Source organism: Falco punctatus (genome assembly GCF_963210335.1).
Source record: "Falco punctatus genome assembly, chromosome: 3".
Lineage (NCBI taxonomy): Eukaryota > Metazoa > Chordata > Aves > Falconiformes > Falconidae > Falco > Falco punctatus.
The window spans coordinates 80,601,671-80,614,341 of NC_137582.1; the positions used below are offsets into that span (position 1 = coordinate 80,601,671).

Here is a 12,671-nt window from a genome sequence, read left to right on the forward strand (position 1 = left end):
GGGAATAATTTGGAAGTCTGATAGTGTGTGGGAAATGATTACATCAGTCGGAGGGAGGGCTAGGATTGGTCTACACCGTGTGGTTTGATTCACTACCGCAAAGATTGCGTGTAACCCTTTGAGTGGAGCTCTGGCAGAGTTGTTTCCCTCCCCAGAAACAGTCCCCATAGCAGGGGCTACGTGACAGGTACGGTACCGCCACCCGCGGACACCGCCGGCACCCCGGGCGCCCAGCCGCAGGCTACAAAGGGTCGGCGGAGGCAGAGAACAAACTCTCTCAAGAGGCAATCTCTATTTAAAATGCCATCTTGTTCTTCCGACTGCTGCCTTTTACGTGCCGTTGAGGTAAGATTTTTCCGTATCAAATTACCCCCCAGTTTTTTTGTTAGATTTGCCTGCTCTTGCTGGGATGCGGAGCATTTTAAACACGGAGTTGATGTAAATCTTGGACCCGCACGTTCACCCAGAGAAATAATTTTGCAGCAAGTGTCTCTCGCTTGAGCAGAACAATGCAAAGAGGAAAGCATCTGTATAATTCAGGAGGTGGGGAGAAGGTTCCTGACTTGTTCTCTCATCTCCATTAATATTTAGGATGTGCAGCGTATGCATGTTCGGTTTTGAACTACTTTTGAGCTCGGATCAAAAGAGAAGTCGGGGCAGGGAGAGAAATGCGTGGACTGTGCTAGCTAATTGATCCGCCGGTGAACTGCAAGTGGGACTTCCCTGACTGAAACAACCAAAAGTTAGTGGGGAACAAGAGAGCCATTTTTAATCTTCAGGGTCTTGGCCTGCTCCCCTGTAAATGTTCGGAGGCCTCCGATGGGATCGTAGAGAAAATTCTGTGCGTTTGACTGGATGTAATTTCTCTCGCCCACTGTTGCTGAAGTACTCTCTCGATACTGTTTCATGTTTGCTTACCTTACACAGCTTTATACAGAACCTGCTGTCTCACTTTTTCTGTGTATGTGGTCATATTAACCCTGCAGAATCTTTGTTCAGTGCAGGGAGGTGTTGGGGAGGGGGGAGGGGAAATAGGGCAAGAAGGCATCAAGAGAAAGTGTTATTAAGTGAATCATCCATGTCATTTGTCCTGGCTGCCAAGGTGCTTGGAACCCTCACACCAAGAGGATGCTTTTCACGGTAGCTGTGTGGTTTGCCCGTGTTCGGAGCTGTTGATCTGTAAGTGTACCCTTTATGTTGCAGGATGTAAAAGTCTTTAGTGAAGATGGAACAAGCAAAGTGGTCGAGATTCTAGCAGACATGACAGCCAGGGACCTCTGTCAGCTGCTCGTTTACAAAAGTCATTGTGTGGATGATAACAGCTGGACTCTAGTGGAGCATCACCCTCACCTAGGATTAGGTAGGGAATGGTCAAAGGGGTGGCATGGTTACCTGGGAACATAAAATATGTGTGATTCCTGTTAATGTGCTTCCAGCCGGAACGTTTTCTTTCCACTGCTTTTATTTGTACAATCAGCTGAAGTCACATACATGCTTTTTTTGTATTACAATTTGATGTGTTAAGCGTTTAAGCCATTTTAAGTCCTTCTCTTACTTCCCATCCTTTGGGGTTTTATTATAAAAAAGAAAAATAATTGTCTAATCTTCACGCTAGCGCTCTGTTGCTACCTTGCTGTGTCTGAAGCTATTGCAAATAAACAGCTTAGGCAAATTAAGCTTGATCCTTAGAGTACCAGTCCTGTGAAACAGCTCAGCTCATCACCAGCTGGGAGACCTGGGTGGACAGACTCAGCTTTGCATACCTACAGTAATGCTTATGAAAGCTAGACATGCTGAGGTGGGGGAGGGGGTTGGGTAAACTTGACTTCAGGCAGGGAAAAAATGGTGGCAGCACCTGCAAATCCAGGGGCAATTTCTGGACCAGCAGTGGCATCTGCTCTCCAGGCAGCAGCTCCTCCACCTGATTGAAATTAAGGTGTCATGGTTACAGTTTCAAGAAGGCACAAGAGAAAGAACTGTGGGGAATTAAATAACACTGTGAATTGGTTTAATTACAGTACCTGAAAGGATCTCATGTTACTCAGTCTTGCTTTTCCTGTTATTTTGTGGCACTGATTAGTTGCTGATTATGTGCAGCTTGCAACTGCATATTGCTCAGATAACACTAACTATAATTGTACGTAGCATACAATAGCGCTTTAGAAAGTGTAGCATTTGGAGCATTAGTCGATACACTTCACAAGGAATTTTTTTCTAGAAAATAGAGGAAGACAAATCATAAGCTGCGATCACCAGCACTGGAATTGTGAATGCTATCTGTAGCTAACAGAGGTTTTCTATTTCTAAAAATGTAATTCAGAACCCTTACAAATAAAAAAAGGAAAAGAATTGCTGGAGAGGTGACACCCTAAACCAATACTGTTAAACGCAGATAAATTCACTGCTCTACAGAACAGCACTCAAGAAAAAAAACCCACCAACCATATGATATCCTGCTTATTTAATTGTTTTATTGGGTGTCTCTCCTAATATAGAAATGTCTGAAAAAATGAACATGAAACACTCATTTGTCTGTGTCTGTGATACACTTTCAGTTCTGAGCACTTAGGCCGAGGTGAAGAATTAAGGTATAAATTACAGAATCTTTATCTCTGTAGCTTAATATGCCACATGTGCACTTCTAGAAACCTTTACAAATTTTCAGTTTTATCAATGCTCATTAAACTACCAGGCTCTCTTTTTTTCTATATTCTCTTTCCCATCATTGCTGATTACCAAGGTATTGTGTAAACAGAAGCCTTCTCCTTTGTAACCAACATCCTTCTCCTGCCAGATTCATTCAATGATGCCACAATTCAGTGTTTGTGACATCACAATAGCTTCCATGGTGACTAATTGTGCTGTCAAACTCTGGTGTGTGACATCTCTGAATGAATCGGGCAGGAGGCTGATTAGGAAATCAAAAGCTTCTGTTTACACACAAATAACTTGGTAATTAACAATGATGGGAAAAGAGCAAGATACTTACCGGGCTGCATTTATATACATGGGGACCTGCTTGCCTTGGACCTCTGTTTCACAGTGAAGCACAAAGTGGGGCCCTGGCTGTCCCAGAGAAACTGGGTGTGCAGGTTGGAGCTTCAGCAGCCACCGAACTTTGTTCCACAGGGACTGCTCCAGGGCTGTCCTCTGTAGGCCATGAAGCAGATTTGTGTGAAAAGTAGTGCAGCCTTTGAGGGTGTAAAGTGAACAAAGGAGAAAGCATCAGAAAAGATGTAGCGATACTAAATTCACATCCTTGCAGGGATGAAGACAGAAAAGGGAGTAGAAGTGTTCTTTTAACGGGAGACAGCGGCATCCAGTTTCTTGTATTTGGAGACCAAAGTATACACTGTGACATAATACAGTTTAAATGCCAACTTTCATCTGTCCACCCAGCTTTGGTTGCAGTTTGAATTTTTTGTTATACGGCTGCTTCTTTCTAGCTTCTCACTAGTTTAAATGTTTCCCTGTATTTCAGAGACTGTCAGTTCAAGGTATTAATCTGTCTTCACCTTAGATGAAGTTATTATCAGGTGTCTGATGTTCCATATTTCTCCCCCTAGAAATAAGATTGCTAGTATAAGTATGAAACAACAGTGAAGAGATACTTAGCAGTGTGGAAAGAAATACAGTTTCAGAGCAGTGAGAATTCTGTGTTTCCAGAAGACGTTACTTCTTACTCAAGACATCCTTGCTGACTTGATGCCATAGGTGTTAATCTTGAAGCCCACCAAAAGAGGCGAGTTCGTTCACTATCTTTTTTTTCCCTCACTAGTCTTGCCTAATACCGCTTTCCAAAAGAGCTCAGTTTGCAGAACCAGTTCATCTTTATACTATTGGGCAGACTGAGGACAAGAGCAAAGTTTTGAAGCCAGCTGCATACTGTCACTGTGGTGATCTTCTAGGTCCCAGTTTTTAAGAAACCTTCACCTCACTGTACTGCTTACTTTGCACGCATAGCCAATTGTATTCCAAATAACACGTGTGCTTCCAAATAACTTCAGACAGCTTTCGGATGGCACAGAGTATTTGTGTTCTCACTGGAGGCAGTGGTGTGGCAATTTACCATCAGACTTGCTTAGATTTGACATGTGGAAATGGTTCCTGCTGCATTGCACCGCTAGTGTATAAAACACTTTATGGTCAAGACTTAAGCAGTCTGTAAAACTCAAATTGGTCCCATTATTTCATTTGCATCTAGCAATACAGCTAACCTGTTCATCAAATGTGGCATTCTCCCTATGTGCTACTCCATGCTTAACTATCATCAATTTAGGACTGGGACTGAGGTATCTCTATTGGGCATTAACAGAAATAATGATGAAGACAGACGGTCATGACAGCATGTGTCTGGACACTGAAAGAATCTCAACCTACAAACCTCATTTTTCCAGCTCCAGAATTGACTGTACGTCTTATTTAATATAGTTGAAGTAGGAAAGAAAAGTAGTAGGGCTCTGAAATATATGTAGGGTTAGAAAGAAGAATTGCTGCATAGTTTTGTACGTAGATTTTCTTGCTTACATGTGCATTGAATTTTATTTGCCTTAATCTGATCGAATTAAAAGTGAAGCAGTTAAACACAGCACTTGCGAAATTACAAAAACAGGGAAGGCTATGTCACACTTCGGTCCACATGTCATTTGTAGTAATTCTCTAATTGGGAATTCTGGGCCATGCCTGTGAGTTGCTCATGGTAGAATCTAGTTCCTTTTCCCATCTGGTATAATTTCTGCAGTTCTGTAGAAGTTCAGATAATAATACAGGGCAATTTGGGGGTGGAGGGGCAGGGGGAAGAAATGAAAAGAAAGTCTGTTCTTCTAGGAAGTGTGTAGAGGAGACTGAGTTGAGCCTATCAGATAAACTAAAAGGAGGCATTTCTAGTCACTTCAGCAGCGATGCCACTTGAAGACAGACAGACCTATTGAACTTAATAGACAGACAACTGTGCTTCTAGTATTGTAGTGGGAAGCTCAAAGCAGGGCTGAGGTTGAATTGCTGGTGTGTCAAGTGGCAGTTCATCCCATTTGTACAAACCAAGTGCAGATTACCAAGGACCTCCCAAGTGTACAACTTCTGTGAAGTAGTAGCAAACTGACCAGGACTAGCTTCCTTTTTACATGCAGGTGCTATGAAATGCCGTACCTTTTCTTCAGGATGGCTTTCACCATCAAAATGAAAATGTAAACATTAAATCAACACGAGTATCACCACAGAATCTCAAAAAGGTCTCGAATTAGCAAAGAAATGCATCTAGGTCTGTTGCCTAAAACATCTTAAGAAACAGTTACTGGGTGTATTTACACAAACTAACAGAATGCAAACCAAATTGACAAATGTTCATCTATACTGTGTTCCCGCAGGACAGAGTGAACAGGACATGGCTTGTCCCTGCCCTTAAGCGAGCAATCTTCAGTGTGTTAGGACACTGAGGACCACAACTTTGTGCACAGACATAAGGAGGCAGTAACGAGGTCTTTCAGGGTTCGTACTGTGATGAAGATTCATTCCAACATAATTAAATGTTTTCTGAAGGAAGCATAATTTAAAAAAAAAACAGAAAGGCCCTTCACCCTCATAGGCCCACCATCCTCATCACAGTGTGGAGGAGATTTGACTTAACTGGTTGCCTAAAACCAGGACAGCAGCAATAGATCGGTGATGATACCTGAAACTTCACCTGTGAAACCCCTAGATAAAACAGAGGTGTAGGTGATGAGTGCTCAGGTGGTGCAAAATGTCCTTAATTAACTGCTACCAACAGCAGTGTGGCTGCATACCTTAGTTGAAGAACTACCCTTTAAAAGTGTTGTTACAACTAGTGTACTTAAAGACCAAGAAGCGGCTCTTTCTTTGAGAGCAGCCCAGTATGGAACATCTTCAGCGTTAACCCCTTGAAACAAAACCTGTGGCAATGCAGGACATTGCAAGCACACGGTAAATGTTGAAGTCATCAGTGAGCTGGTGATGGCTGACGATCTGAATGCAGGTGAAGAAGACAGTAGGACCATTCAGAGATAGGTTATGTTTTCAATCAAAGAACTTACATTAATCTGCTAAGAATAATCCAACTGACATTCAGGTGCTTGCTGCTTTTTGAGATGCCAGTGACTGCTTGCTTTCTGTCCTGAAAACACCCCAAGAGAACTTGGGCAGCAGTCTGACATTTCTAACCGTGGGAGTGTAAGGATGCAGGAACACAGAGTGGGGTAGGGACTCTCCAAACTTCTTTGACCAGGAAGTCACACGCATTTTGGATAGAGCTTTGCGGAAGTTATTTTTTGTTTGACCTCATTTTTATATTTGCTGTTATATAAGGGATGAAAGTACTGACTAGTAATATTTTTGAAAAATACCTAAATATTCTCTCAGAAACTTGTGAAGATTTGCCAAGATAATGAGTTCATTAAGTAGTGCCGCACTTAACCCAGTTGCCTTCTTTAGAGTTACTTACTGCTTTCAGTGAATTGGATTTGTTAAAGCTATCTGTGTGTGCTTTGATGTGCCATTCTTTTGACCAGAGAAGTGGTGGTTATGGGGAGTTACCTTGTAACCAAATCTAGAGCAGAAAATTACCCTGTTATGTGTACAAAACATTCGTCTCTGTCAGTATTCCTGTAAAGTAGATCCTGTGACCTCTTTCATAATAAACCCCATTGTCTAGCATCTACAATAAAGGCCTGAAGTTCACCTTGAAATGAACTGGGTTTATAGAGTGTGATCAAATAGGACACTGTATTTCTGTGATAGTTCAAGACCTAACGGTGGCCTTTCTACAGCTTTTTTCCCCTTAAAACTTTCTACCTTGCCAGTTCCACAGCATACAGCTAGCACCAAAAGGAGAGGTTTGTGATTTAAGCTGCTGCACACCAAAATATCTTGTTCCCTTTCTCAGAAGTTTGTGCTAATGGAGCCCTGATGTAAGAAATCTGTGAAGAGCACTGTCATGTAATGTTAAACTTTGTAATAATTAACACCCTAGTACATTTAAATGCCTCATGGCAGTATGGTTTGAAAACTGCAGTATGTTTTGCTAACTTCTTAAAATGTAGTGGAATTACGCTGGGTTGTTTTACTGCTGTTCTTTGGAAGTTGGTCTTGCTGTTTCTGCTGGTTGGCTGTGTGTTAACGTCATCTTCTTTTTCCACAGAGAGGTGCTTGGAAGATCATGAGCTCATAGTTCAAGTCGAGTCCACAATGGGAAGTGAAAGTAAATTTTTGTTCAGGAAGAATTACGCAAAATATGAATTTTTCAAAAATCCCATGGTGAGTCTTATTATTATTTAGTTGCTTACATGACAGAGAGGGGGATGGATTGCGATAACATTGCTGGGTGCTGTTATCTCTTTAAACATTTATTTAAAAAAGCAACTGACTAGCAGAGTTCTTTCCAGTGAAATTTTAATCAATATTTAAATTCCTTGTACTTTCCTCCCAGCCTAAAAATCTCAAGTGTTTTCAAGTTACCAAATACACTTGCTTCAAAATGGCGATTGTTAGAGAGTGACCATGACAGGGAAATGTTTGTTTGTGTAAGAAAATCAGAAGTGTAATTTACTCATTATCTTCAAAGTCACTTGATTTGAAGCAAATTGATCACATAGCGTGCAGTATCCAAACATTTTAACTTCTGACAATAATAATTAAAAAAACCAAACCTCTGGTGTTGCACTTACTACATACAAAATATTTCCAGTTTATTGTTATATGTGTTAAACAGTGCCTCACCTATGGCTGTGTTTTACTTGTGTGCCCTGCCTTCTTTACTGATCATAGTAACTTACCCTCTCTAATGTCCTCATGTATATCTACACTTGAAAAGTATTGTATGTCATAGCTATAATTATTCCTGGATTTGTATGATCTTTTGATCTGTTTGCAGTGTAACTGCTTATTTGGGGATGATTTTTTCACATTTTATCTAAGCAAGTAGGAACAGGCTGTTTACATGAACCAGTGTCAGTTTCTGTGACCCATCTAGACAGCTGAAGAAGGATAATCCAGAGGTGGTTTAGGTGAGAACAGATTTTGGGTCAGCCAGGCATTTGTGGTGCCAGAAGAAAAAAGATGAATGAGGTCACATGAAAACTGATCGCTGAAGTTACTGTGGATGATAAATTCATTTCTTTCCTCATAGAAGCTAATGCACAGTTGCTGCATCCTCGCATGTGTGCTTGCACGCACATTTGTCATCTGCTAGTGCTTGTTTCAGAGGCTGTGCCTCGACTTACTGTATGAAACATTTCTGTACCCGAAGTGTTTGTAATCTTGATCTTCCCATCTGATAGCCTATGAACATCTGAGTGTTGTACAGAAATTTTGGTATCATAGGAGCTAGTACATTGGTTTCATGTAGCATACTTTAATTAATAACAGAGCATGGGAGTAAAACCAAGAATGCTTGGCATTCAGTCCCAGGCTCCTGCAATCAGAGAATAAATCATTCTTTTGGTGTAAGAATACGAAGGCTCCCTATCCGTTGCATTAGCTGTTGCCATATGGCACTGTTTCTATTCAAGAGAGGCTGGTAAATGTTAGCTTTCAGAATTCGTTGTGCAGCGTACCTGGTAGAAGAGTGATTCCTCTTCAGCCCTTGTCTTTATGCCCTAAAACCTGAAATTTACATTGCCTGAAGAGTGACAAGTGTTCTAAACTGGAAATGTTTTGGTTGTGATTCATCTTGTTATAATCAGTCATTGTTTTATTTCAGACATTTCTGCATGTCTTCATGCTTCAAATAATGTTTAAAAACTTCAAAAGTGACTTAATGTAATCTCTGTGTGTAGTAAATTCAATGTACTGAATTATGCAGGCATTTTAAAACACGGCAAATGAAAAGGGGAACTGGAGGAATAAATCTGAAGTCAAGTCATCAAGTGTCAGTGAGAAAACTGTCTGACCTTTGCCATGCAAAGATTCGGTATGAATGAGATATTGTACTGGATGCCTGGCATCGAAAAGCTCTGTAGAAGCACCTGTTTGTGTGTGAAACAATATTTACTTCTGTGTTTGTGGGGTGGTGGAAAGGAGGTAGATGTCTGCTTTGAGATTATTAAAATCTAGCAGTGAAGCAGGGCATGCGACACAGAGCCTAGTTATTGCACATGTCCTTGTTCAGTTTTTAGTGTTTCATTTCATGGAATGTATGCTGACCTATCCATATAAGAATAAACACTGGGCTCTGTTATGTTCGCCTGAAAAACAAATATATAGGGCTAGATTTTGCAAAAGGCTTTTCTCTTGAGAGACTGAATCGTTTCAAGCCCTGAGCATAACCTGGCTGTTGAACAACAAAATGAAAGCATCAACAGTCACACATGAGCTCTTTCTCATAATTCGGGTCTGCAAATGGTACTTTGTTTGGAGCCTTCTGAGGGACTGAGCAGGTTTTAGGGTCACACAGGATACAGCACTGAAGAACTGTATTGTGGATTGAAAGAGTGCTGTCAAAGATAAAGGTGCACATACTGGAGATACTGGCATCCTGGCTGAGTTTTCTTTTAATGTATTTGCATCTGGCTTACTCCTGTAAGGGTAGAGAAAACTTGTTATTCCTCCTGTTCTGCATCTTCCATGTGGCAAGTGGAGTTACAGGGAGTTTGTTCACTGAACAGCCTTTCTGGATGGAGAGGGAAGCCCAGAAATTTGGTGGCAGAATATGCAGTAAGCAAGGACTCACTGTGCACCCAACCTGCAGGACCATTCATCCTGTCCTTTCCTAGAAAGTAGAGGCTGTTAAGAGGTCCCTGAAAGCCCTCAGTAGAAGAGGAAGCAATGGGAAAATGCACTTATGAAATATTGCGTATCAGATACTTTAAAAATCCACATTCTGTCTGCATGGGCGTCTGATGAGCAGAAGGAAGGCAACAACTGCACTTGAAAGCCCTAGCATTACTTTCTGTGTCATGGGGTACCCAAACTAATTAAAGAGTGATAGTTTAAAAAAATTAATTACTGGAAGAAAATTTCACTTGTCCAATGTAAGAGTGCTTAAATATAATGTGACTTGCAATTGTCTTCTCTTTTTGTGTTTAGAATTTCTTTCCAGAGCAAATGGTTGCCTGGTGCCAGCAAACAAATGGCAGTATCCCACAGTCACAACTTTTGCAGGTACTGTACGTTATCTGTATGGACAAAAAGGGGTTTTGAGCTGGAGGGGAGAGGTTGAGAGGAAGGAAGGGAGAATTCAAAGGTCTGGAAATAGCTGGTTGGAGAAAGACCAGTATAGTGAATTAGCATATGGGACTAATGTTGAAAATATCTGGCAAAGATCTTACCCAGTGGCACTGAGGTGTAAGTTATAAGCACAATGTATTCATAGCTATGTTCATACATATTTGTTCCATTAATACTCGTCTCACTCTGTGGGTACCTGGTTGGCCACCTAATGTTGCTCCTAAAATGGTCTCAGCAGATACATTTCTAGAAAAACAAATATACCTTATAAAAAGCAAAACAGAAGCACTCCTTTATACTCCACATCATAGCATAGAAGAAAGTGTAAAAATGCATGTGTACATTAGAAAATGGGTTTGAGATGGTGAGAGGTTTTGCGTTTGCTTTTTACATCCCGTGTTGGTGCCTGGCAAGAATTAACAGTAAGGATAAACTTCTCCAAGGTTCAGCCAACTAGCTGCTCTTTTATATAGAAAAATAATTCCCTAAGAAGTAAGCGCAAGTAGTTACAGAAAATTATATGTAGTATTTGCAAAGTAATCCCATTTAAAGCTCTCCAAGTTAAATTACAGGGGTGTGTACCTTACGCATATGTGTTGGTAGAGCTATGTAATCTGCGTGGCAGTGGCACATACATCGAGTTTATACTGAAGTTTTGATGTTGCTGTACAGTTTCTTGCTTGCTCGTGAAGGAACTTTGGTGGTAGCACAGTTTGTTGGCCTCCAAGGGTGGTGCTGAAGAGTGGGCTACCTCTCTGATCAGTAATTCATTCACTTAAACCTCTCAATTTAAGAACTCCCATGTGAGCCCTGTAGTCTTTTTCACTTTAGTTGTTTTCTCAAATGGGGGACAGTCAACTCACGAGGCCAAATTGAAACAGTTTATTAAAAGAGTGCTGTATTAAGAAGTAAGACCATGATGCCTGGAAGACAGTACCACGAATAACAGGCCAGTTCTAAAGCAGAAGGCACAAATGTATCAAGAAAGTCTACATAAAAATAGCTGATTTTAGCTTGATTTCTGTCATTTTGCATGTTTGCAAACATGCACTGACTCTCCTTTTAAATAAAACAAGTTTGCACTGACTTTTGAACCAGTGCACTCATTTTGTCTTGTGACAGTTTCAAAATCCATTAAATACTGGCTCCAGGTTCACTGAGAAGAATTTAAAATGTTAACATCCACTCTCAGCTGGGAAATGAAACCAAACCAATTTCTGGAATTAAAAATGAAAGTCAGCATGCAATGAGGCTGCAATCAGGAACCAAACCTCTCGCAAACAGGCATTGCCACAGACTGGTAGGAACAGAGGTGTTCACACCTTGGACCCTTTTTCCTGCCATGTAAGTGGAGACTTGAGTTCGCTTGTTAATACAACCAGCAGGACTCCCTAAAAGAGAAGGATGTTCTTGAAGATGGAAGAGTTTCGAACCTAGGGTAACTCAAGCAGTAGGGAAAGGAAAACCTTACAAGCTTGTGAGATACAAGAGTTTGCTTCTGGGAAGGCTCAGTTAGGTACGATCCTGGAGAAGCACTAAGTCACAGGGGTTAATGGCATGAGAGAGTGGAGGAAAGAGGATGGGTACATTCTCCTTGGTTTGTTGTTTAACCATAAAAAACAATCTTCCTTAAGGCATTTATATTAAATACCCCTTTCCTTTTAAAAAACATACAACCGTTTTTCATCATTTCAATGACAGTTGCTGTTTTTCGAAGGTAAACTTCCTGCGGTCTAGTAGTCATTATGTGTGTTGCATCTGCGGCAACCTCAAACATGAGCAAGTGCGCTGTTTTTAATTACACACGAAATAGGAAATAATACTAAGTTTTATCATCTCACAGTACCATATACTGCCTTAAGAGCTAGTATTTTTAGTCTTTTAACAGTAGCATGAAAAACAGCGGGATCTGTTTGGCATAATGTCAGCCTGGCTCAGATATGCAAAAACCCTTGCATTGTAGTTTACTTTTGGTTTATCTAGCTGGATGGAGAGAGTACGTTCTCCTCTTGGTCTTTTCCTTTCACAGTTGAGAAGTGGATTCGTAACAAAAATAGCAAGAAAATTGACTGTTAGGTGAGATGGGGAAGGAAGACTTGAAAAAAAAATTAGGTTTTAACACAACTAAGAATGCTGACACAGGGCACTGATTTTTGGTGGTGTTTCCTGTGGGCATTGTCCACCAAATAACACCAAAACACAACTTTCAAGAATTGCAGAGGCTTCTAGGCCAACTAGGTTTATGCATTTATCTTCCTATTATTCAGTTTATTAGTTCAGCGTTAACTTACTGAGCGAGCCCTCTGTCATTTAAAAATCTGGCCCATTGTAAAAAGTGAGCAATCCTTCAATTCCCTAACCATTGTTAATACTTCTTTCCTTGATGTATCGCAAATCAAATGATTCCATATGTGTTCCCTCTAATTATGTCAAGAACTTAAGTATTTCTGGATCTTGAAGTCTAATATAATTGCTGACACTTACTTGACTGC

At 40.7% G+C, this 12,671-nt stretch overlaps 1 protein-coding gene across 3 annotated transcripts in view; it reads left to right on the forward strand.

Annotated features, from left to right (window-relative positions):
• GRB10 (growth factor receptor bound protein 10) overlaps positions 1–12,671 on the forward strand; it is a 169,147-nt gene that overhangs the window by 141,867 nt on the left and 14,609 nt on the right. For all 3 annotated transcript variants that reach the window (XM_080379039.1, XM_080379038.1, XM_080379037.1), the window contains exons 6-8: positions 1,204–1,360; positions 7,154–7,269; positions 10,039–10,113. In XM_080379039.1, coding sequence (XP_080235165.1) covers positions 1,204–1,360; positions 7,154–7,269; positions 10,039–10,113 — 348 coding nt within the window. The remainder of the gene's footprint in view (positions 1–1,203; positions 1,361–7,153; positions 7,270–10,038; positions 10,114–12,671) is intronic.